This window comes from Amyelois transitella, chromosome 21 (assembly GCF_032362555.1).
Source record: "Amyelois transitella isolate CPQ chromosome 21, ilAmyTran1.1, whole genome shotgun sequence".
Taxonomy (NCBI): Eukaryota; Metazoa; Arthropoda; class Insecta; order Lepidoptera; family Pyralidae; genus Amyelois; species Amyelois transitella.
The window spans coordinates 8,470,028-8,491,938 of NC_083524.1; the positions used below are offsets into that span (position 1 = coordinate 8,470,028).

General features: G+C 37.8%; 4 protein-coding genes across 8 annotated transcripts in view; 3 read left to right on the plus strand and 1 right to left on the minus strand.

Annotated features, from left to right (window-relative positions):
• The first annotated feature begins 96 nt into the window (after nt 1-96).
• LOC106138868 (uncharacterized) lies at nt 97-4,758 on the plus strand. The gene is made up of 5 exons (XM_060950456.1): nt 97-167; nt 1,957-2,104; nt 3,196-3,319; nt 3,869-4,054; nt 4,545-4,758. The coding sequence occupies exons 1-5, from the start codon at nt 97-99 to the stop codon at nt 4,712-4,714; spliced, it is 699 nt and encodes a 232-aa protein (XP_060806439.1). The 3' UTR covers nt 4,715-4,758.
• A 1,494-nt stretch (nt 4,759-6,252) lies between these two features.
• Nucleotides 6,253-9,919, plus strand: LOC106138869 (uncharacterized). Its single transcript, XM_013340157.2, has 6 exons — nt 6,253-6,353; nt 6,664-6,811; nt 7,958-8,062; nt 8,677-8,797; nt 9,257-9,442; nt 9,819-9,919. Exons 1-6 carry the CDS (start codon nt 6,253-6,255, stop codon nt 9,917-9,919), a joined length of 762 nt encoding a protein of 253 aa, XP_013195611.2.
• Nucleotides 9,920-10,562: 643 nt separating this feature from the next.
• The window catches only part of LOC106138876 (uncharacterized), a 51,496-nt gene continuing 40,147 nt past the window's right edge, over nt 10,563-21,911 (minus strand). Inside the window, exons 9-14 of one of the 5 annotated variants that reach the window (XM_060950450.1) lie at nt 21,358-21,471; nt 20,654-20,746; nt 14,552-14,648; nt 12,445-12,598; nt 11,433-11,637; nt 10,563-10,941 (exon numbers count right to left, since the gene is read on the minus strand). In XM_060950450.1, coding sequence (XP_060806433.1) covers nt 10,578-10,941; nt 11,433-11,637; nt 12,445-12,598; nt 14,552-14,648; nt 20,654-20,746; nt 21,358-21,471 — 1,027 coding nt within the window. In that variant the 3' untranslated portion in view covers nt 10,563-10,577. Of the gene's footprint in view, nt 10,942-11,432; nt 11,638-12,444; nt 12,599-14,551; nt 14,652-20,653; nt 20,750-21,357; nt 21,472-21,911 lie in introns of all 5 variants that reach the window. The other 4 variants (XM_060950448.1, XM_013340168.2, XM_060950449.1 and 1 more) reach the window with 4 other exon arrangements.
• Nucleotides 15,001-16,735, plus strand: LOC132903053 (uncharacterized). Its single transcript, XM_060950312.1, has 2 exons — nt 15,001-15,209; nt 15,292-16,735. Exon 2 carries the CDS (start codon nt 15,364-15,366, stop codon nt 16,486-16,488), a length of 1,125 nt encoding a protein of 374 aa, XP_060806295.1. The 5' UTR covers nt 15,001-15,209; nt 15,292-15,363; the 3' UTR covers nt 16,489-16,735.

Sequence of the window (21,911 nt, forward strand, 5' to 3'; positions counted from 1 at the left end):
GGTTCAGTATCCTTGGTTTTGACATTCATAAAAAAACTTTAAAGTCAAAAATATTTTTGGTTTGAATTTGTTGTTTTATAAAATTGTTTATTAAATATGTCCGTGTTCGATGGAGAGATAGAATTCCGTTCTGTGTACATGGTTGACTATGCCAGGAAAAATAAACCGTAAGTTTCACGAGGAGTCGGAACCCACCAAAACCACACGGTGTTAAAATCTCGCGTTCTTGTGCCTTGTGCATTGTGAGGATGTGGTGATAAAAATTTAAAAGAGTATGTTGAGATGGTTCGGTCATGTGGAGAGGACGATTGAAAACAGGTTGACTAAGCAGATATACATGGAGAGTGTGGAGGGAAAGGTCGCAGTGGGAAGACCTAGACGAACGTATGTTGATCAAATTAAGGACGTCCTGGTAAAGGGTCAGGTCAAGAGTACCCGAAACCGCCGAGTTTGCATGAAGAGAGTTATGAATGTGGATGAAGCGAAGGAAATATGCAGAGATCGTGGCAAGTGGAAAGAGGTAGTCTCTGCCTACCCCTCCGGGAAAGAGGCGTGATTTTATGTATGTATGTATGTATGTGCCGTGTGGTTTCCGGCACCAATACAAAAAAGAATAGGACCACTCCATCTCTTCCCATGGATGTCGTAAAAGCCGACTAAGGGGTAGGCTTATAAACTTGGGATTCTTCTTTTAGGCGATGGGCTAGCAACCTGTCACTATTTGAATCTCAATCCTATCTTAAAGCCAAATAGCTGAACGTGGCCTATCAGTCTTTAGGCTCTGTCTACCCCGCAAGGGATATAGACCTGATTGTATGTATGTATGTTGAGATGGTTTGGACATGTCGAGAGAATGGATGAGGACAGACTAACGAAAGGTATTCATAAGGCAGAGCTGACTAAAAGTGGGACAGGGCCGGCCTCGTCGAACTTTCAAAAATACATACATACATACATATGGTCACGTATATATCGCTTGCGGGGTAGACAGAGCCAACAGTCTTGAAAAGACTGAATGGCCACGTTCAGCTATTTGGCTTAACGATAGAATTGAGATTCAAATAGTGACAGGTTGCTAGCCCATCGCCTAAAAAAAGAATCCCAAGTTTGTAAGTGAACGGGCCGAGGGTCTATTTGTCTAGTCAGAATAAAAAAGAATTTTCCCGTTCAAGATAAGAACCGTGTTTATCCCTTTATAGATGTTGACCGTAGCTTCGCCCGCGTGAAACTGAAACTCCCGATAAAACGTTAACGAGGGGGTATTTGCCAAATACTTATCATCAAAATCGGTATAGGTGGAGTTTGAGTTTTATGGTTACAAACAATAAAAAATCTTTATTTTATTTTATTTGTACATACATACATACATACATACATATGGTCACGTATATATCGCTTGCGGGGTAGACAGAGCCAACAGTCTTGAAAAGACTGAATGGCCACGTTCAGCTATTTGGCTTAACGATAGAATTGAGATTCAAATAGTGACAGGTTGCTAGCCCATCGCCTAAAAAAAGAATCCCAAGTTTGTAAGTGAACGGGCCGAGGGTCTATTTGTCTAGTCAGAATAAAAAAGAATTTTCCCGTTCAAGATACGTCTTGTCGTCTCGTCGTCTTATGGTCGTCTCTTTAGTGTCCAAGTCGATTGTCCTTTTTTTCACAGTCTGTCAGTCGGTTTTAGTCATCTAAATTTGTCAAGTCAGAGTCTCGTTTGTCCATGGAGGCTGAACGGCCGCTACAGTAAGCCTATCCCTTAGTCGCTTTTTACGACATCCATGGGAAAGAGATGGAGTGGTTCTATTATTTTTTATTGGTACCGGGAGCCACACGGATGAACTTTCAAAGATCAAATTTTGAATGTCTTGAAAACTGTTACTGTTTTATATTTGGAATGTACTCCTTTAGTAAACAATAAAGCATTTCCTTGCTTATGATCTCTTGATGAATGTTTTGCAGCAAAAGTCCCCGTCGAAAGGCCAAAGATGACGATTGTCTCATAGTTGGACTCAGCAGGGATGCCCTCAAAGCCAAGGACGTCCCTAGAAGATGTCCAGACGTACTCTGCCCGATTGACCATGAGTATTATAAGGAGGCCGTCAAACGAGTAAGTTTAATCTTTTTCGTTTTGTTTTAGGAATAAACTCGATATCGTTTATAAGCCTATCCCATAGTCGCCTTTTAAGACATCCATAGGTAAGAGATGGATTGGTCCTATTCTTTTTTGTATTAGTCCCGGGAACCACACGGATTTTTGCGCGATAAAAACGGCATCACCGACACTCGCGACACCGTACTGTTGGATTGTATAAGTCAGATCAACTTGACCTCCTATAATTTGACTTCACCTATCATAACTGCGAGGAACTCGATGATACAAACTCCCATCAAAAGTATGTACATTTGATGGGAGTTTGTAAGTACAAACATGTCTACATAAAATCACGCCTCTTTCCCGGAGGGGTAGGCAGAGAATGCCTCTTTCCTTTTTCGTTTGGTTTTAGGAATAAACTCGATATCACAAACATGTGATATCGATGTGTGCCGTGTGGTTTCCAGCATTAATGAAGAAAAACATAGCACCACTTTATCTTTCTTTTCTTTGGGCGATGGGCTATCAACCTGTCACTATTTGAATCTCAATTCTATCGTTAAGTCAAACAGTTGAACGTGGCCTTTAAGTTTTTTGCTGACTGTTGGCTCTGTCTACCCCGGGAAGGGATTGATTTAATGTTATTATTTTTCACGGTAATTATCACAAACATAAGAACCGTGTTTATCCCTTTATAGATGTTGACCGTAGCTTCGCCCGCGTGAAACTGAAACTCCCGATAAAACGTTAACGAGGGGGTATTTGCCAAATACTTATCATCAAAATCGGTATAGGTGGAGTTTGAGTTTTATGGTTACAAACAATAAAAAATCTTTATTTTATTTTATTTGGATTTATGATTATAATATTAGTATAATGGGGGATGAAGGCGACAGTCGAGAATCAAAGGTCTCATTCAGCTAGAACGCTTAGGAAATGACAGGTTCAGATTCAGATAGTTTCAGATTTCTAAAATGATGGGATTCATTACAAAGTTTAGGATTGATTGATTTTCACAAAGTACGCGCAGAAGCTAGATATACTGTTTTTTAACATGTTCTGTAAGTACTTGAACAAATTCTAAATGTTACTAATGCCAAGAATAGTTTGCAGAAGACTATCCGAAGTTGACGAAGATGTACATGTCCAAAGAACTGGACCCCACGCCCATTGAACATGAAATCCAGGACTTAAAGAGGACAGAGTATTTGACCAAGTATTGTTCGAGAGGTACATACATAGATATAGTCACGTCTATATCCCTTAGGGGGTAGACAGAGCCAATAGTCCCGAAAAGACTGAATGGCCACGTTCAGCTGCTCGGCTTAATGATGGAATTGAGATCCAAATAGTGACAGGTTGCTAGCCCATCGCCTAAGAAAAGAATCACAAGTATGTAAGCCTATCCCTTAGTCGCCTTTTTCGACATCCATCGAAAAGAAATGGAGTGGTCCTATTCTTTTTTGTATTGGTGCCGGGAACCACACGGCTTTCTAGAGGTATCCTGTTTTGTATATTGTTAAATACAAACGTAGTTTTTGTGCTCACGACTATGACATTACCGAAAGTCCTCTTAAAAAAAGAGGATGTTTTCAAATTCCCTCAATTCCCTTTCCTCTTGAAAGAAGAAGACAAGATGAGAATTGAGGGAATTTAATAACATCCTTTTTTTAGAGGACTTTTCGTAATGTCATATCCTAAGGCCCTGACCTCCTATACTTTGACATCACCTATCATCACTGCAAGAAACTCCTATCAAAAGTAATGTGCTCTCTCCAGAACTACCGTTCATGTCCGTGAATTTGACTCGCCGCGCCCGAGCCCTACAAACCTTGCGTCTGCCTGACGACATCGAGATACCTGACACCACTCAGAAGGGCTCCTACCGTCCGCCCAGGCCGGAGAAATACGCTGAACCGCCGTCCGCCATGTCTCTGAGACCGAAATATGATCCTTCATTGACGCGTAAGTGATTTGTTGTTCTTCATCTCATATACATATAGTCACGGTTACGCCACTTGCGTGGATACAGAGCTAAAAGACTGATAGGCCACATTCAGCTGTTTGGCTTAATGATAGAATTGAGATTCAAATAGTGAGAGGTTCCTAGCCAATCACCCAAAATAACAGAATTCCAAGTTTATAAGCCTATCCCTTAGTCGCCTTTTACGACATCCATGGGAAAAAGATGGAGTGGTTCTATTGGTGCCGGGAACCACACGTTCTACTAATCAGCCGGAAGAAATTCGCCACAAAGGAAGCAGATTTTTCCGTATTTGTAAAACAGTTCGTCGGTAAAATTAGTGTGTGTTTTACTTAACAGTATTTTGTTTTATTATACCTTAGTCGCCTATTACGATAACTATGGGCTATATATGGAGAGGTCCTTTTCTAAAGTGCCAGTAACCACACGGCAGTAGGTTATAAAGCCATTATCTCCTTATGTCAATTTCAGAACAACTTAGGCGCATCCAGCGTATAAGAACCGGCGACACCACTTACCAAGCGTGTCACAGCCTCCTCGCCAGGGTGATTCTGGACCAGAAACCCTTTGGCCCGCCCCGGGAAGAACCTGGTTACGGCAGATGGCTTAACCCCTATACCTATACTTACAGGATCAATTAATATCAATTAAATCATAGTCCTCGCCTCTTTGGATAGGAGCCCAGGGTTCGCCTTTTTTTAATGTAGCCACGGGTGCGCACATGTCCAGCCTTAGTAGTAGAGACGGCCTTTGCGCAGGCGCAGCGGTAGTGCGCTTGTCTGTGACACCGGAAGTCCCGGGTTCGAATCCCGGCCAGGGCATGATGGGAAACGAACTTTCTCTGATTGGCCTGGGTCTTGGATGTTTATCTATATAAGTATTTTTTTATAAAATATAGTATCGTTGAGTTAGCTATCTGTGTAATTTGTCTCGTATATATTATATTATATACCTTATAGGATTTAGATGGTTCAAATGTATACCCTGGGCTCCTCTCCAGAGTGGTGAGGATGCAACCGGGACTAAGGTCAGGAGGAAGAAGACCTAATAGGATTTAAATATGTCGATTTTGTTTATAATAAGGTTTATACATAATCACGTTGTTTACTTTTGAGTTAGTTATGATGTTATTATAATTAGTAATTTTTATATCTAAATATTCGTTTATCACATTTTTGGAATAAAATTGTTTTCTTAAGGCAGTTGTTTATTTGTTTCATCATAAAAATAACGTTTTTTTTATATTAAACCCGTGAAAAAAACCTGTTATTAACATGTTACTGGAGATGGCAAATAGAGACACAATTTTACGTTATAAATGCGGAAGTAACTCGGTATGTCTGTTACGCCTTTACTACTAAACCGATTTTGTTGAAATTTGGTACAGAGATAAATTTGACCCTGAGGAAGATAAAGGTTAATTTTGATTGCGAAAAAAGATATCTCGCGAACGAAGTCGCGTTTACACTGTTATTGTTTATCCACACTAATCAAAAAGAGATGTGTAAGTAGTTTTGTATGTTTGGAACGAATAAACTCAAAAACTCCTGAAGCGATTTTAATGTTATAATTATGTTCTATTCTACCTGTAAGTACATTATAAGGCAATTTTTTTTCTGGAAATTTCCACGGGAGCGAGATCCCGCGAAATAAGCTAGTTACGAGTATTATACCTGAAATCAAGTTGGGAATCACAGATTAAAAAAGATTACTTAAAAATTTAAATCTATAATGTCATCTACAATGTAAGAACGATTACTAAAGAAAAAGATTTGACTATGCAGAATGTCGTAAAAGGCGACTAAGTGATAGACTTATAACCTTGGGATTCTTCTTTAAGGAGATGGGCTAGCACTATTTGAATCTCAATTCTATCATTAAGCCAAACAGCCGAACGTGGTCTTGCAGTCTTTTCAAGACTGTTGGCTCTGTCTCCCCGCAAGGGATATGTACGTGATTATATGTACCTACGTATGTATATAGAATGTTAGAATTCACCGTCAAATCAGTTTGACAATCTAAGATGCCATGCGATGTCAATTCTCAAGTCATTAGCCTGTCAAAATTGATCAAAATAACATGCTATAACTTTACCGTTTCAAACGAATAATGTGAAAAAAAATTGGCAGTTCATATCAAAATTTTCAGTGGTGATGCGGAGACTTGGTTCTCTTGAAACATGGATCATTATTTGACGACGTACAGAAAGGACTACCTATGGCCCAATCTGCCCGGAGCGGGGGGAGGAGGCGCCGCCACCGGAATAGGGGGGATGGCCGAGTATGTGAACATACTACTGTATTTTTGAATAAAAATAACTATAATGAAGAGATGATGAGATGAGAATATGATACTAGAGGCCGCCCGCGACTTCGTCCGCATGGAAACCCTATCAATCCCTCAGGAACTCCGGGATTAAAAGTAGCCTATATGTTATTCTGGGTCTTCAGCTGCCTACATACCAAATTTCATCGTAATCGGTTCAGTAGTTTTTTGGTGAAAGAGTTACAAACATCCATACTGACATACAAACTTTAGCATTTATAATATTAGTAGGATTATTATGTACTCTCATAACTGCTGTACACAGGACTCCAAAACTATCTGGTGAAGAGTTAGCGTTCTACCAAGCGTGTATGCAGCACTCACGCCCCCCAGATTGCAGGTGTCCACAGTACTCTGGTGGGGAGATGCCGCAGCTGCCTCCGGGGAAAGAAGGCGGTTGGAGTAGGAACGAGGTAGCTAAACCTGATGTTCCAGCCCTTCGATAATATCAGGCTCTGTCAATCCCGTAAGAAATATGGACGTGATACTCGTATGTGTGAACTCAGTAGGAACGAGGTAGCTATTCTTCTTGAGTTACATACATACATATGGTCACGTCTATATTCCTTGCGGGGTAGACAGAGACATAGTCTTGAAAAGACTGTATGGCCACGTTCAGCTATTTGGCTTAATGATAGAATTGAGATTAAAATAATGACAGGTTGCTAACCCATCGCCTACAAAAGGAGCCCAAGTTTGTAAGCCTATCCCTTAGTCGCCTTTTACGACATCCATGGGAAAGAGATGGAGTGGTACTATTCTTTTTTGTATTGGTGCCGGGAACCACACGGCACTTCACGTTTATGACCATATATTGGTTTCTGTCGTCTTTGGAGACCTGTCTGCGACTTTTGACCATGGACCTGAATTGGGTAAATCTAGTTTCTACGCCTGACGAAGAGTTGGCGTTCTACTCTACTCAGTTTTCTGTCTTTTTCTTCCTTGTGGCGTTAGACCTGTAAACATCAAAATGTCTCTGGATAGGATCCAAGGGTGTGGTCTTTGACCATGATCCTAGATTGGGGTTTCTACACGAAGAGACTCCACGCGAAGAGTTGGCGTACTGACAAGGTTTTTTTTATTTCTCGTTACCTTTCTTTGGACCTGGATATCCTTACAGCTTTTTCTCGCGATGTTTTACCCCAACGTAAGATATAATTAAGAGATAAGTATTACTTAGTAATTTTGCATAGATCGTGGCAAGTGGAAAGAGGTAGTCTCTGCCTACCCCTCCGGGAAAGGCGTGATTTTATGTATGTATGTATGTTGTAATTTTCACGAAACATATTGTAAAAAAACTTTATCATTTAACAACAATTTGACAAACTTTATTGTATAATTTTAATTGTCGGTTACATGTCTAAAAATTACATTTGTTTATTATTTAAGTAACACCAATATTATAATAAGCTAAAACTACTTATAAAAAGTAAGAAAAAAGATGACTACAAACTAAAATTTAATTTACAAATTGTACAGTCCCTGCGTAGCATCAACATGCGGGAGTGTGCCTAGAAAGCTGGCAGCATTGCCAATTTGAATGTTATTGTTATTTTTAGATCATGGGACCCTTGTTGGATCCGAAGTTATACCCGGTACGTGTGGGAGCTGCCCCTGAGACACCCACCTCGCGATATGATCAGCCTAATGCGTTCTTGGACAAGGTAAACACAATTTTTTAAAGTAACTTTTGAAAAGAAGAACAGCGTCCAATCGATATATCTCCTAATTTTTTGAAGTAGGTTAATTTTCTAAAAACTTTTCAGCGAAACGCTAGATAATCGCGGACAAATATACACATAGATATATATACATAAAAACAAACTTACTTATATGTATGTACATACGAACATACACACATACAGGTCAAACTGAGAACCACCTTTTTTGAGGGCGTTTAAAAATAAAAATCGAGGAAAAAGAAAACTGTTTTCCTCATTTTTTTATTATACCTACGCTTGTAATTATACATACACAGATTTGAGTTAGAACTCTAACTTCGAATTGAGACAATATTCCTGTATTCTGTAGTGCAAAACCACATATTTTTCTTCAGGTAGGTCTACCTAGTTCTCTAGCTTTCTACCTATTCTGTTTTTTTTTTTATCAAACAAAATTTTATCAAATCTCGCCAAAAATTTACCGAAATCCCTTAATTAGTTCGATACGATTTTATTTTTGCACAAATATAATGACAACTCACATACATATGTATGTAGGTACCTATGCCATCAGCTGTGGACAATTTAAAACGTTCTTCCTTCAAACTTTGTTTCAGCTTCAATCAAAATATCCGATGCTGTACAGCATCCTACAAAACGAGGCGTCCCCGGAATTGAAACAAAGGATTGACAGGGATCGTAATAAAACTACGTACCAAGTGGACTATTGCGAGAGCGGTAAGTTAATTTTATCGTTTACATACATACATACATATGGTCTTATTGCGAGAGCGGTAAGTTAATTTTATCGTTTACATACATACATACATATGGTCTTATTGCGAAAGCGGTAAGTTAATTTTATAATATCGTTTTGTACAAACATACATATACGTCTATAACCCTTGCGGGGTAGACAGAGCAAACAGTCTTGAAAGAAAGATTGAATGGCCACGTTCAGCTGTTTGGCTTAATGATAGAATTGAGATTCAAATAGTGACAGGTTGCTAGCCCATCGCCTAAAAAAGAATCCCAAGTTTGTAAGCCTCTGTTTGTAAGACTCTGTCTACCCCGCAGGGGATATCCCATGAGCCAACAGTCAACTGAGCCAGAGCCAACAGTCTATATAGACGTGACCATATGTATGTATGTACTTATAAAGGATTTATAAATTAAAATCTCCAATTACTGTTACAGGACCCGGCGCTAAATTCGAGGGTCTTCAGCGCGCTTCAGACGAAAGTGGCACGGGCCCGTGTGCGCAGCCCATGCGTCTCCCAGGGGACCCCTGCAGGGTAGGCCCCAAGCCGAGGAAGGCTGCCCCCAAGACCATATCCAAACAGGCCGGCGCAGGCGGCGCCAGTGATCCCAGGGCTAAATGCGGTAAGGATTCCGGATATCTAATCTAATCATATGCTGCTTCTGAAAGCAATTAGGAATGCAACAATGCGAGCGACCAATCCAAGACATACTAGAAAATAAAGCAAATTAATCTTGCGGGGAAGACAGAGCCAAAAGTCTTGAAGAGACTGGTAGGCCACGTTCAGCTGTTTGACTTTTTGATAGAATTGAGATTCAAATAGTGAGAGGTTGCTAGCCTAATAAGCCCATCCCGTAGTTACGACATCGATGGGAAATGAGATGGAATGGTCCTATTTTTTTTTATGTTGGTGCCGGGATCCACACGGCACATATATGATTGAAACTTATCTTAAAACTCTTCCCACTTATTTGCTCACCGTAAGAATTTTATTTATAGAGACCTCATCGGCGGTGCCTCCACTCGGCAAGACGGAATACCAAGATGGCGTCTCGAAACTCGGAGCCATCATTATGCGGGACAAACTCCACCGGAGATAGAAATAGCTACAGACGAAAATCATGGACGAGACTTATATTTGATTGGATTATATGTGATTTGGAGAAAGTATTCGTTTTATTCTCCTTTAATCATCAAATCGAATTTATAACTGCAAGAATAGATTTTTTTTTCAAGCGTTAACATAAGGCTTTTTCACACAGCGCTCGTGGAAATTGAACTGATTTTGTTGGACTTAATTTTGCATAAGAGGGTGTTGGTACCAACCATAATATACGGGAGTGAAAGTAGAATGTGGCAGAAAAGGCATAACGCTAAGGAAATGAGAGTGTTATGAAGTATGACCGGTGTAAAATTAATGGCAAGAGACCAGCATGATAGGGTAAAATTATGATGTGAAAGAAGATTTAGTAACAGGAAAAGAAAAGGAAATGCTTACATGGTTAGAGCTTGTAGAAAGAACGCATAAAAACAAGTTGGCTAAGCAAATATACTCGTACAAGAAGTGTGTGAATGGAAAGGTTGGAGTGGGAAGGTATAGACTAAAGTATCTTGATCAAATTAGGGACGTCTTGGCGAAAGGTCAAGTCAAGAGTACCTTGTAAGAGAAATATTTTTTTTTGAAGTGTAACAATTATCGAAAATAAGACACAGAGTGATAAATAGACGTTTATGTATAAAAAACACGTATATAATTTGTCATGTCGGCGACCTAGCGCTAGAAATCAACTCTCCTCTTTTGTAGAGCGTGGCGCCTTCTCTCTTCGTTTCATCTCTTCTGGAGTTCTGCTCCTCTCGTCTGTGGGTGTGTTCCTCTCTCCTAGAGTTCTGTTCCTCTCTCCTGTGGGTGTGTTCCTCTCTTCTAGAGTTCTGTTCCTCTCTCCTGTGGGTGTGTTCCTCTCTTCTGGAGTTCTGTTCCTCTCTCCTGTGGGTCTGTTCCTCTCGTCTGGCGTGGTCTTCTCTTCTGTGAATCTGTTCCTGACGGTTGGACCGTCTCGCAGCTGTGTTGTTCTCGTCGTGCTGGCGGAGCACCACTGCTCGGGCGTCCGATGTGTTGCGTTCTCTGAAATTAGTTGTACTTAGTTTTTGCGATGCTTTTTTTATGGGCTAAAAGAAAATAAATGGTAGATTATTGAAATGTTTAAGAATATTTGCCTACATAGTTTTCAGACCTTCAAAATAACAGACTGAAAGGAATGGCATGTTGAAATGTCAAAACGATTACGTTAAATGGTAATGGGGAACAACGATCTTGTTTCACAATCTGGGTTACTGGACCATACTAGTTATAATTTTCACTCCCAAGCGAAGTTCTTTATGTCAGCTTATCTCATTGTTACCGGTAAGCTGATAGAACATCTCTGGTAGCAGTTGTAATAAGAGAAATCCCAGGATTTGAAGTAGTTGTCCGTCTGACTTCCCCGGTAACAGACAGGACCACTCTGACTGCGGACGCCGATGACATGATGGGCGGGGGAGACGCGGGCGGACTGGACGAAGTAGTTAGAAACACATATGCTTAAACGACGGCAGATAATGTTAGAGTTATCTCACCTCCCAAGCGATATAAGTCTGTCTATATCGATATCTGCTGGTCTAGTCGTCCGTCTGACTTCCCCGGTAGCAGACAGGACCACTCTGACGGCGGACGCCGATGTCATGATGGGCGGGGGAGACGCGGGCGGACTGGACGTGGCCGAGGCGGACGCGGACGCGCCTGATGGAGACGCGGACGCTGAAGCCGCTGACGATCCCACTGCTGATTGATCAATAATTGATTTGATGTTTGTATAATGTAATGCCTTGTGGCTCCCAGCACTTATACAAAAAAAAGAATAGAAAGTGGATGTCGTAAAAGGCGACTTAGGGATAGGCTTATAAACTCGGGATTTTTTGTTAGGTGACGGGCTAGCAACCTGTCACTAATAAAGTTTAATTTCTGCATTATTTATAAATACTACAATACAACAAGATAATTAAAATTTATTGTTAAAAGTTTAAGTTGGAATTCTCCTTTTAGGCGATGCGCTAGCAACCTGTCACTATTCGAATCTCAATTCTATCATAAAGCCGAACAGCTGATTGTGTCCTGTCAATCTATCCAAATATCTAGGTATATAAGTAATTGTTATGTAGGTATGTATGAAAGTTTTTTTTTATTAATTTTATTTGTTTAATCTTTTGGTTTATTATGTCACTTATGTTTTAAGTCTTTATTGGCTTTCTAGTTTGTTTGCAATTTGATACAATTCAAACTAGTTGGCCATTGTTTTACTTATTTTGAAGACGCTAATAGTTTTTTCTATAGTCATATATTTTTATATTATATTATTTATATTAAAGTAAATTAAATTGAGTTGTATGAAACATGTATTTTTAAATTGAGGTAGCTTTCTTTAGTGGTTTATGTATGAAAAAATGGTTTATGATATATTCATATATATTTCTGTTATATTATTATTATATACTCATATTATAATAAATTACATTAAATAAAAATCATTAAAAGAATTCTCTCAACGAACATGAACAAGACAGTTAACACATGAACAAGCACGGTACGCACCAGAGGCAGGCGAGGATCCCACGGCGGAGTCCCGCTTGTTGCTGGAGTCGGAGCCCGAGACGGAGCGGCGGCGCGGGGGGGGCGCGGGCCGCGGCGCGGGGATGTGCAGGAAGCCCTTGATAACGCAGCTGTCGTCGTCCGAACCGCCCGCAGTCTGATAACAAATTCAAATTTTTTATTCATTACTAGCTTCCCCCCGCGACTCCGTCCGCGCGGATGTCGGTCTTCGTGTGGATGGTTTATTTCTCCATTTTGAGTAACTCTGACAATGACATCTTATAAATATCTATTGGACCCAATTACGGCTAGGCCTATCTGCAGTTGAGTTCGCGTTCTGTAGTAAGTAGTCCGGTCAATTTAGACCAAAAAATAAGAATGAAGCTACATTAATTCCCATGAAACTGAAAATGAGTATAATTGTATAATTGTCAAAACGTATGGTTTGACAACATTGGTTGACGTCAAATAGGTAAATTACTTAAAACTAAGTTTACTGCCGCTTCCGTTAAAGGAGTCAGTGCAGAAGAAGCGGTAACAATCTGCACTGCAGCATTTTCTTCAACAACGTCGAACATTTCACTGGTTACCCAATATTCTTCTTCCTGTCTTAACACTGGTTACTCAACACCATTTTCCTCCTGGCTGCAGTCTTTATTGCATCCTCACCACTCTGGGGAGGAGCCCGGGGTGCGCTTTTGACCAATGACCCTGGATTGGTTGAATCAGATTTTTACCTTCTTCCCCCTGGCTTTAGTCCCGGTTGCATCCTGAGCCCGGGGTGCGCTTTTGACCATTGACCCTGGATTGGGTGAATCAGATTTTACACGAAGCGTCTCCCGCCTGCAACCTTTGCAGGGGAACCTAAACTATATTGGTTGGATCGCTCACGGTTAAAACACCTTCTTCCCCCTGGCTGCAGTCTTTATTGCATCCTCACCGCTCTGGTAAAGAGCCCGGGGTGCGCTTTTGACCAATGACCCTGGATTGGGTGAATCAGATTTTACACGAAGCGTCTTCCGCCTGACAACCTTTGCAGGGGAACCTACACCATCGATCGATCTGGATCAATCACGGTTACACATCCAGTTTGCCTTTGAAAAGTAATATGCAAGTAAATATCCTGCGAAAATTTTATGCGTTATCAATATAGAGCAAAAAATATAATACAAAAAAAACACGCATGAGAAAAATATGCAGTGGTTGGCAGCAGTTCTTAAGTGCCAGGAACCATACTGCACATGCAATGCAACTATCGATATCACAATGCGCACAGCACTACGAAAAGCCGCCATTTTTGTCCCAAGCCATTTTTGACTGGAATGCAACGTGCATTGCGCATGTGCGCGTTTAATACCTGTATTATTTGTTAATATTTACAAATAATACAGGTATTCAAAGCGCAATGAAAGTAAGAAAATTCTTATTTAAGGCGATGGGCTAGCTACCTGTCACTAGTTGAATAACTTTAAACCATATATATGCATACAGAACGTGAACCTTAAAGTCTCTCAAGACTGCTGGATCTGTCTTCATACATTCATACATACATAAAATCACGCCAATTTCCCGGAGGGGTAGGCAGAGATTACCTCTTTCCACTTGCCACAATCTCTGCATACTTCCTTCGCTTCATCCACATACATCACTCTCTTCATGCAAGCTTGGCGGTTTCGGGTACTGTTGATCTGTCTTCACCGGAACGGATATACCTACGTGATATTATGTTTGTATGTACTATGTCAAGCTTCCTACGAGTGTCATAACTGCTCCTTCAGTCAATTGTTTTAAGAATCAGCTAGACAAACTTTAAAAATCTCCAAGCATCAAAATTCACACGCATCAGCTTAATGAGCTGCTAGTGTGTTTAAAGTATCCTACTACTATTATAAAGGCGAAAGTTTGTATGGATGTTTGTTACTTTTTCACGCAAAAACTACTGAACCGATTACCATGAAATTTGATATGTAGGTAGCTGAAGACCCAGAATAACACATAGGCTACTTTTTATCCCAGAGTTCCCGCGGGATTGATAGGGTTTCCATGCGGACGAAGTCGCGGGCGGCCTCTAGTATAATAATAATAATAGTATATGTCAAAAGAAACTGACCTCATTATAATCTGAGGCGGAGTCGTAGGAGTCGGCCGCGGAGTCCCTCGCGTGGGATGCACTCCCCACACCGCTGCTGGCTTCACTGCTGCGAAGTCTGCTAATAAACACATTAACCCTTGATTAAAAAGTTACAAGTAAGGGATGTTATTTGCCGTGTGGTTCCCGGCGTATCAAAACAAAAAAGAATAGGACCACTCCTTCTCTTTCCCATGGATGACGTAAAAGGTGACTAAGGGATAGGCTTCTATTGCCCATGGATGACGTAAAAGTCGACTAAGGGATTGGCTTAAAAACTTGGGATAGACTTGTCACTATTTGAATCTCAATTCTATAGAACGTGGTCTATCAGTCTTTTCCAGACTGTTGGCTCTGTCTACTTGGATAAAGGTAAACGTGACTATATATATGTTTGTATGTATGTAATGAACTCTTTGGTTCATCAGATATGTTGAACTCTTTGGTTCATCATAGGATTTTAGAATATTTGTGACGTATGTCACTGTCAATTGATTAACCGGTAAAAATAATTCAAATATTCTCAAGACTATAAAATTGAATTACAAAATATCATAAATAAATTAGTTAAAATAAATAAGTTCCATATTTTGTTAGTTTAGAGTGAAATAATTGCATTATATGTCGTTTCTCTTTTTAGGTAAGAATATTACTTTTAAGTTGTTTTTGTTTTAGTGTTTTGTCTTGCGTTCTACTTTTCAATAATAAATTTCTCTTTTTAGAGCAACACATCAGAATATTATTTCACCAAATTCATATCATTATAAAACGACATATTCGCTAACCTTTACACAATGGAGAGAATACGATTTGAATTCGTAATAAAAGCGATGGAAAATGACCCAAAAACAAACGTACTTTGCATTACTTCATTGGAATTTGAGAAACACACTTATTTGATACCTGAAAAACTTCAACCAGCTAGATTACATGAACAAGTGATCAAAACTCAAGTTTACCTGAAATTAAAAGATACTATACATAAAAGACATGACAAAAGACAAGTTTGGATACGTGTAACGCCGGAGATAAGAGGAGCATATATGGATGAGGATGGAAATATGCAGTTTAAAGGATATTTGTTAGAGGAATGTGACATACAAAAGCCTGCGTCCTGTATTTCAGAAGAAGCAATGACAAAATTCTTTGAAAATTTCAACGCCTGTAACAAAGAGACTGGAAAATCCTATAATATAAAGAAATTGACAGAGAAATTTGTTTTGCAGAAATTTAATAAAAAAACCTCAAATGTAACACAATGGTTGGACATATTCGAAATGGAATGTACTCGTATGAGTATAACGGAAGACTCTGTTAAAATTGAAGCATTAAGGTTATTCTTAGAAGATTCTAGTCTTGACTGGTATAGTTCTATGCTTATAAAATATACATTAAATTCGGAATGGTCAACTTGGAAAGAAAACTTCTGTGAAACATTTGCTGATAGAGGGTGGTCTCCGGTAAGATATGCAATTTTGTTTAAATATAGGCAAGGGTCGTTAATGGAGTATGCTTTAAAAAAAGAAAAGCTTTTATTGGAGATAAATAAAACAATGGATTCATCAATTCTTATTGATTTAATTGCTACTGGACTCCCAAATTTTATTGCTGACAAGATTGATAGATGTAATATAAAAGAAACTAAAGATTTATTTAATAATATACGGGGATTGGAACATCTAGCAAATAAAAAATATTTAAATAATAACGCCGGAAATTTGGGAAATAAAAATAAAGAAAAGGATAGTAATTATAAACCATGCAGAATTTGTGAAAAGGAAAACAAAGGCTCTCGTTATCATCCAGAATCATTATGTTGGTTTAAAAATAATAGCTATAATAATAAAAGAGAACACATAAGAACTGTTAATAATTCTGAATTAGAAACCGAATTAAATGAAATTGATCCAAAAAACTGATTGTACCACCATTAATCAAGATTAAATTATTGTTGAACGATACTCTACAAACAACTGGTATTTATGATTCGGGATCAAATGTTTCCTTGATAAATTCTAAATTGTTATGTTTAAAAAATCTATCAAGCAACAATAATATTTCTATTAAAACTGCAAATTTAAGAACGATTAATGGTGTGAAAAAAACATTAGGGATAGTAACATTGAAGATAAAGATTTTTGATATCGAGAAGAATATGGATGTTTTTGTAATAGATAAAGAAAATTTTAAGTATAATTTTTTAGTTGGTCTAGACTGTATAAAAAAGTTTCAATTAGCTCAAAATGAAAAGTTAGAAATTGCTCAAATTGTACTCAATTTAAAAACAAATGAAGATAAAGAATATATAGGAAAAATGATTAAAGAGTCTAACAAAAACGGAAGAGATATGAAAAACAAAGAAGAGTATATGATAAACTTTAATGAACATATTGAAGAAGACCAATTTGTAATATTTGTTAATCATTTAGATATTCAAAAGCAATCTGAAATAGATAAATTGATATGCAAATATAAGTCCCTTTTCGCAAAAGATAAATATGATATAGGCACTGTGAAGGGGTATGAAGCTCATATTGATTTAATGGTGGATAAATATTGTAGTAAGAGACCATACAGATGCACTATACAAGATAAAAAGGAAATTGAAGAACAAGTATCTAAACTATTAGAAGAAAAATTGATAGAAGAGTCTTATAGTCCTTTTGCTGCGCCAGTAACTTTAGCTTATAAAAAAGAAGATGGGAAAAGAACAAGATTATGTATAGATTTTCGTGAGTTAAATAAAATTGTGGTTCCACAATCACAACCATTTCCAAGGATAGAAGATTTGATGGTAAAGACAACCAAATGTAAGTTTTTTTCAACACTTGATATAAATTCAGCATTCTGGTCAATACCATTAAAAATTGAGGATAGAGAGAAGACAGCGTTTGTTACACAAGAAGGACATTATCAGTGGACTTGTTTGCCTTTTGGTTTAAAGACATCTCCGGCGATTTTCCAGAGAATTCTAAGTAGCATTATACGTAAACATAAATTATCAAATTTTACTGTAACGTTCATCGACGATATTCTGGTTTTCTCGGAGACTTTCTCGGATCATATTAAACATTTATCGTTATTATTAGAGGCAATTTCAAAGGAAGGTTTTAGATTGAAATTTTCGAAATGTAGTTTTGCTCAAAATTCAGTGAAATACCTAGGTCATATCATCGAAAACAAAACAATCACTCCATTAAAGGATAATTTAATTGCTATAAAAGAATTCCCGGTTCCGAAGTCACAAAAAAATGTGAGGCAATTTTTAGGTAAAATAAATTTTTATGGAAAGTATATACCAAATATATCAATAATATTAAACCCACTACATAATTTATTAAAAAAAGGACAGCAATTTGTTTGGTCAGAAAAGTGTCAAGAATCTTTCGAAATCACTAAAAAAATTCTTTGCTCGAAACCTGTTTTAGCAATTTTTGATCCGGATTTACCTATACATATTTATACTGATGCTAGTATACTGGGCTTAGGAGCGGTATTAAAACAACCACAAAGTGATGGAGAAGAAAAACCATGTGCATATTTTTCAAAGAAATTAAATGACTCTCAAAAAAAGAAGAAAGCTATATATATTGAATGTTTAGCAATAAAAGAAGCATTAAAATATTGGCAATATTGGCTTATTGGAAAAAGATTTAAAGTTTTTACAGATCATAAGCCACTAGAGAAAATGAATATAAAAGCTAGAACAGATGAAGATTTGGGAGATTTAACTTATTATATATCTCAGTTTAATTTTGAAATTATATATTCTCCAGGAAAATATAACATAGAAGCAGACAGTTTAAGCAGAAATGCCGTTCTGGAACCATATGAAAATCAAGAAGATATTTTGAAATTAGTAAATTTTATTACATTAGAGGATATAAAGACTGATCAAGAGAAGAATAAAGATGTAAACCTGAATAACAAGAAATTCACCCAAAGAAATAATATATATTATCAAAAGGTTGGAAAAAAATACAAAATAGTATTAACAGAAGAATTCAGTAAAAAACTTATAGGGAAAGTTCATTATAAATATTGTCACATCGGGACACAACAAATGAAAAATAAAATCAAACGATTCTATACAGCCAAAAATTTATCATACAACATACAAAGATTTTGTGAACACTGCGAAACCTGCATAAAGAATAAATCAAGAGGAAAGTACAATTTTGGACTAATGTCTCACCTGGGTCCTGCTACTTATCCTTTTGAGATAGTGTCAATAGATACTGTGGGCGGATTTGGTGGCTCACGATCCACTAAAACATATTTACATTTATTGGTAGATCATTTTTCTAGATATGCTTTCATATTGACTTCAAAAACACAAAATTCAACTGACTTTATAAAACTGATTCAAAAAGTTCCACAAGGAAATAAGATTGGTCTCATTCTTTCTGATCAATATCCGGGTATCAATTCCAAAGAATTTAAGAATTATTTAAATAGAGAAAATATACCTATTGTCTTCACTGCTGTAAATGCGCCTTTTTCAAATGGTTTAAATGAGAGATTAAACCAAACTTTGGTTAACAAAATAAGATGTAGGTTAAATGAGAAGAAAAATAAACTTTCTTGGACAACTATTGCTCATGAATGTACCCAAATGTACAATGAAACAGAACACACGGTAACAGGGTTTTCCCCAAGTTATCTTTTAGAAGGGAAAAATACTGATATTTTACCGGAGGAATTAAAATATGATAATTGTAATGATTTGACGGAAGATAGAAAAATTGCATTAGAAAATACTTTAAAATCACACAATTATAATAAAATTTACTTTGATAAAAACAGAATTAATTATGACTTGAAAGTCGGAGATTTGGTTTATGTTGAAAATGGTAACCGACTGAACAGGAAAAAGTTAGATGAATTAAAAATAGGTCCTTATGAAGTTTTACAGAAGCTTTCTAAATCAATTTATAGAATTGACACAGGTCATAAAAAGTGTGAATCAAATATTTTCCATATCACTAAACTAATTCCGATCCGAGAAAGCACTTTTTAGGGGGGGAGATGTAATGAACTCTTTGGTTCATCAGATATGTTGAACTCTTTGGTTCATCATAGGATTTTAGAATATTTGTGACGTATGTCACTGTCAATTGATTAACCGGTAAAAATAATTCAAATATTCTCAAGACTATAAAATTGAATTACAAAATATCATAAATAAATTAGTTAAAATAAATAAGTTCCATATTTTGTTAGTTTAGAGTGAAATAATTGCATTATATGTCGTTTCTCTTTTTAGGTAAGAATATTACTTTTAAGTTGTTTTTGTTTTAGTGTTTTGTCTTGCGTTCTACTTTTCAATAATAAATTTCTCTTTTTAGAGCAACACATCAGAATATTATTTCACCAAATTCATATCATTATATGTATTATGTTATTTATTTAATTAAAGCATTAATTTGATACAATATTTGCAGTTTGAACATATACCTACCCATTTGGGAGGTATTGACTACGCTTGATAAAAATATTAATGTTATTGAAGGGAGATGAAAAGATCTTGATGGGGGTTGGATTACCTCAATAACCAAACGCAAGGAAAAAACTTGAAAGAACTCAGTTTTTGGAGAAGTTTTTCTTTTATTTTCAGAGACACCCCACAAATTAGCTTGCCCAAAATGCACCACAAAGATGAGGGTCTTCGTAAGAAATTAGCTTACTTCCATCAAAAGCTGATAAGTAAAATAAAGGATGGCGTAAAGGATAGTATGAGGAGAAAGGGAGTCACCAGTGAGATGGTAATTGACAGAAGTAATTGGAAAAAACTAACATACTGTGCCGACCCCACGTAGAAAGTGGGAAAAGGTAAAGACGAAGAATCAAAAGCTGATTAGTACCTAAATTATGCATTTACATAATTGCCTTTTTGATATTCACAAAAACGCACAAATTGTTACTTATGTAGTATAGTTAAGTTTGTGATATTAAATTCAATATTTTTCTTTCTTTCTTTCTTTCTTTCTTTATTTATTTCTTTCTTTATTTCTCTCTCTCTCTCTCTTTCTTTCTTTCTTTCCTTCTTTCTTTCTTTCTTTCTTTCTTTCTTTCTTTCTTTACCTTGTGACTATGGTCATAGCCGAAGATATTGACCCCGAGGAGGTGTCAGACGCCTCCCTCGTCCGCCTCGTGCGCGTGTACGTCTTCTCACTGCTGCTGCCGACATTACATTACATTAATTTATTAAAGTATTTATGTGCCGTGTGGTTCCCGGCACCAATACAAAAAAGAATAGGACCACTCCATCTCTTTCCCATGGATGTCGTAAGCGACTAAGGTCTATCCCTAAAAAAGAATCCCAAGTTTGTTTGTTTGCAGCTAAGCCGGCTTAGAAACTTGGGATTCTTTTTTAGGCGATGGGCTAGCAACCTGTCACTATTTGAATGTCAATTCTATCATTAAGCCAAATAGCTGAACGTGGCCATTCAGTCTTTTCAAGACTGTTGGCTCTGTCCTACCCTGCGAGGGATATAGATGTGACCATATAAATAAATAAATATATACGGGACAAATTATACAGATTGAGTTAGCCTCAAAGTAAGTTCTAGACTTGTGTTACGAGATACTAACTCAACGATACTATATTTTATAACAAATACTTATATAGATAAACATCCAAGACCCAATTCAATCAGAAAAAAACCGTTTCTATCATGCCCTGGGCGGGATTCGAACCCGGGACCTCCGGTGTCACAGACAAGCGTACTACCGCTGCGCCACAGAGGCCGTCAAATGTGTTGACAAAAAAATGAATGCAATGCGACCTGTTGGCGTCCTGCCCCCCGGTGGCGGCGGCGCCGTGCAAGAACTCCTCGCGCGACCACGTGCGCCGCGCGCCCTCCGCAGCCCCCGCCGCGGGCTGCTCCACTGCTGCACTCCTTGACAACAACAACATATTATATGCTACTAGCTGTCCCGGCAAACGTTCGTTTGTAATATCTTTATTCCTAGTAAAGGGTCGGGTCGAGAGTACCCGAAACCGCCGAGCTTACATGAAATGAGAATTAAAAAGCAAAGTTGCTTTTATTGGTACATGAGTAGGACGAAAGACCGATGCAAGGTTCTTTGCAGGGAGCGTCCAAAGGTCCAAGGGTCCTGAATAGCTATTTCTTATTTCCATTTACTAATTGGAATAAGAAATTGGATTAATTTTACTCAATACTCCTAAATTAAAGAGTCGCTTACCAGCTCCATCTAGTTTTCCATCAGGATCGGGCCCACGACACACTAAAAGCTGCTTGGAAAAAGAAATCTGATGAAACTTACTGAACCCTACTCACTAGCCCTAGTGGGAGGCTAGTCTGATGCAAGGTTTCAA

What these genes read in the sequence shown, in the direction of transcription:
- LOC106138868 (XM_060950456.1), top strand. Translation starts at nt 97, where the DNA reads ATGTCCGTGTTCGATGGAGAGATAGAATTCCGTTCTGTGTACATGGTT. An exon ending in TATGCCAGGAAAAATAAACC is followed by an intron (nt 168 to 1,956) that starts GTAAGTTTCACG and finishes AATGTTTTGCAG; the next exon opens with CAAAAGTCCCCGTCGAAAGG. An exon ending in ATAAGGAGGCCGTCAAACGA is followed by an intron (nt 2,105 to 3,195) that starts GTAAGTTTAATC and finishes TGCCAAGAATAG; the next exon opens with TTTGCAGAAGACTATCCGAA.
- LOC106138869 (XM_013340157.2), top strand. Translation starts at nt 6,253, where the DNA reads ATGGATCATTATTTGACGACGTACAGAAAGGACTACCTATGGCCCAAT. An exon ending in AGTGGACTATTGCGAGAGCG is followed by an intron (nt 8,798 to 9,256) that starts GTAAGTTAATTT and finishes TTACTGTTACAG; the next exon opens with GACCCGGCGCTAAATTCGAG. An exon ending in TGATCCCAGGGCTAAATGCG is followed by an intron (nt 9,443 to 9,818) that starts GTAAGGATTCCG and finishes TTTTATTTATAG; the next exon opens with AGACCTCATCGGCGGTGCCT.
- LOC132903053 (XM_060950312.1), top strand. Translation starts at nt 15,364, where the DNA reads ATGGAGAGAATACGATTTGAATTCGTAATAAAAGCGATGGAAAATGAC.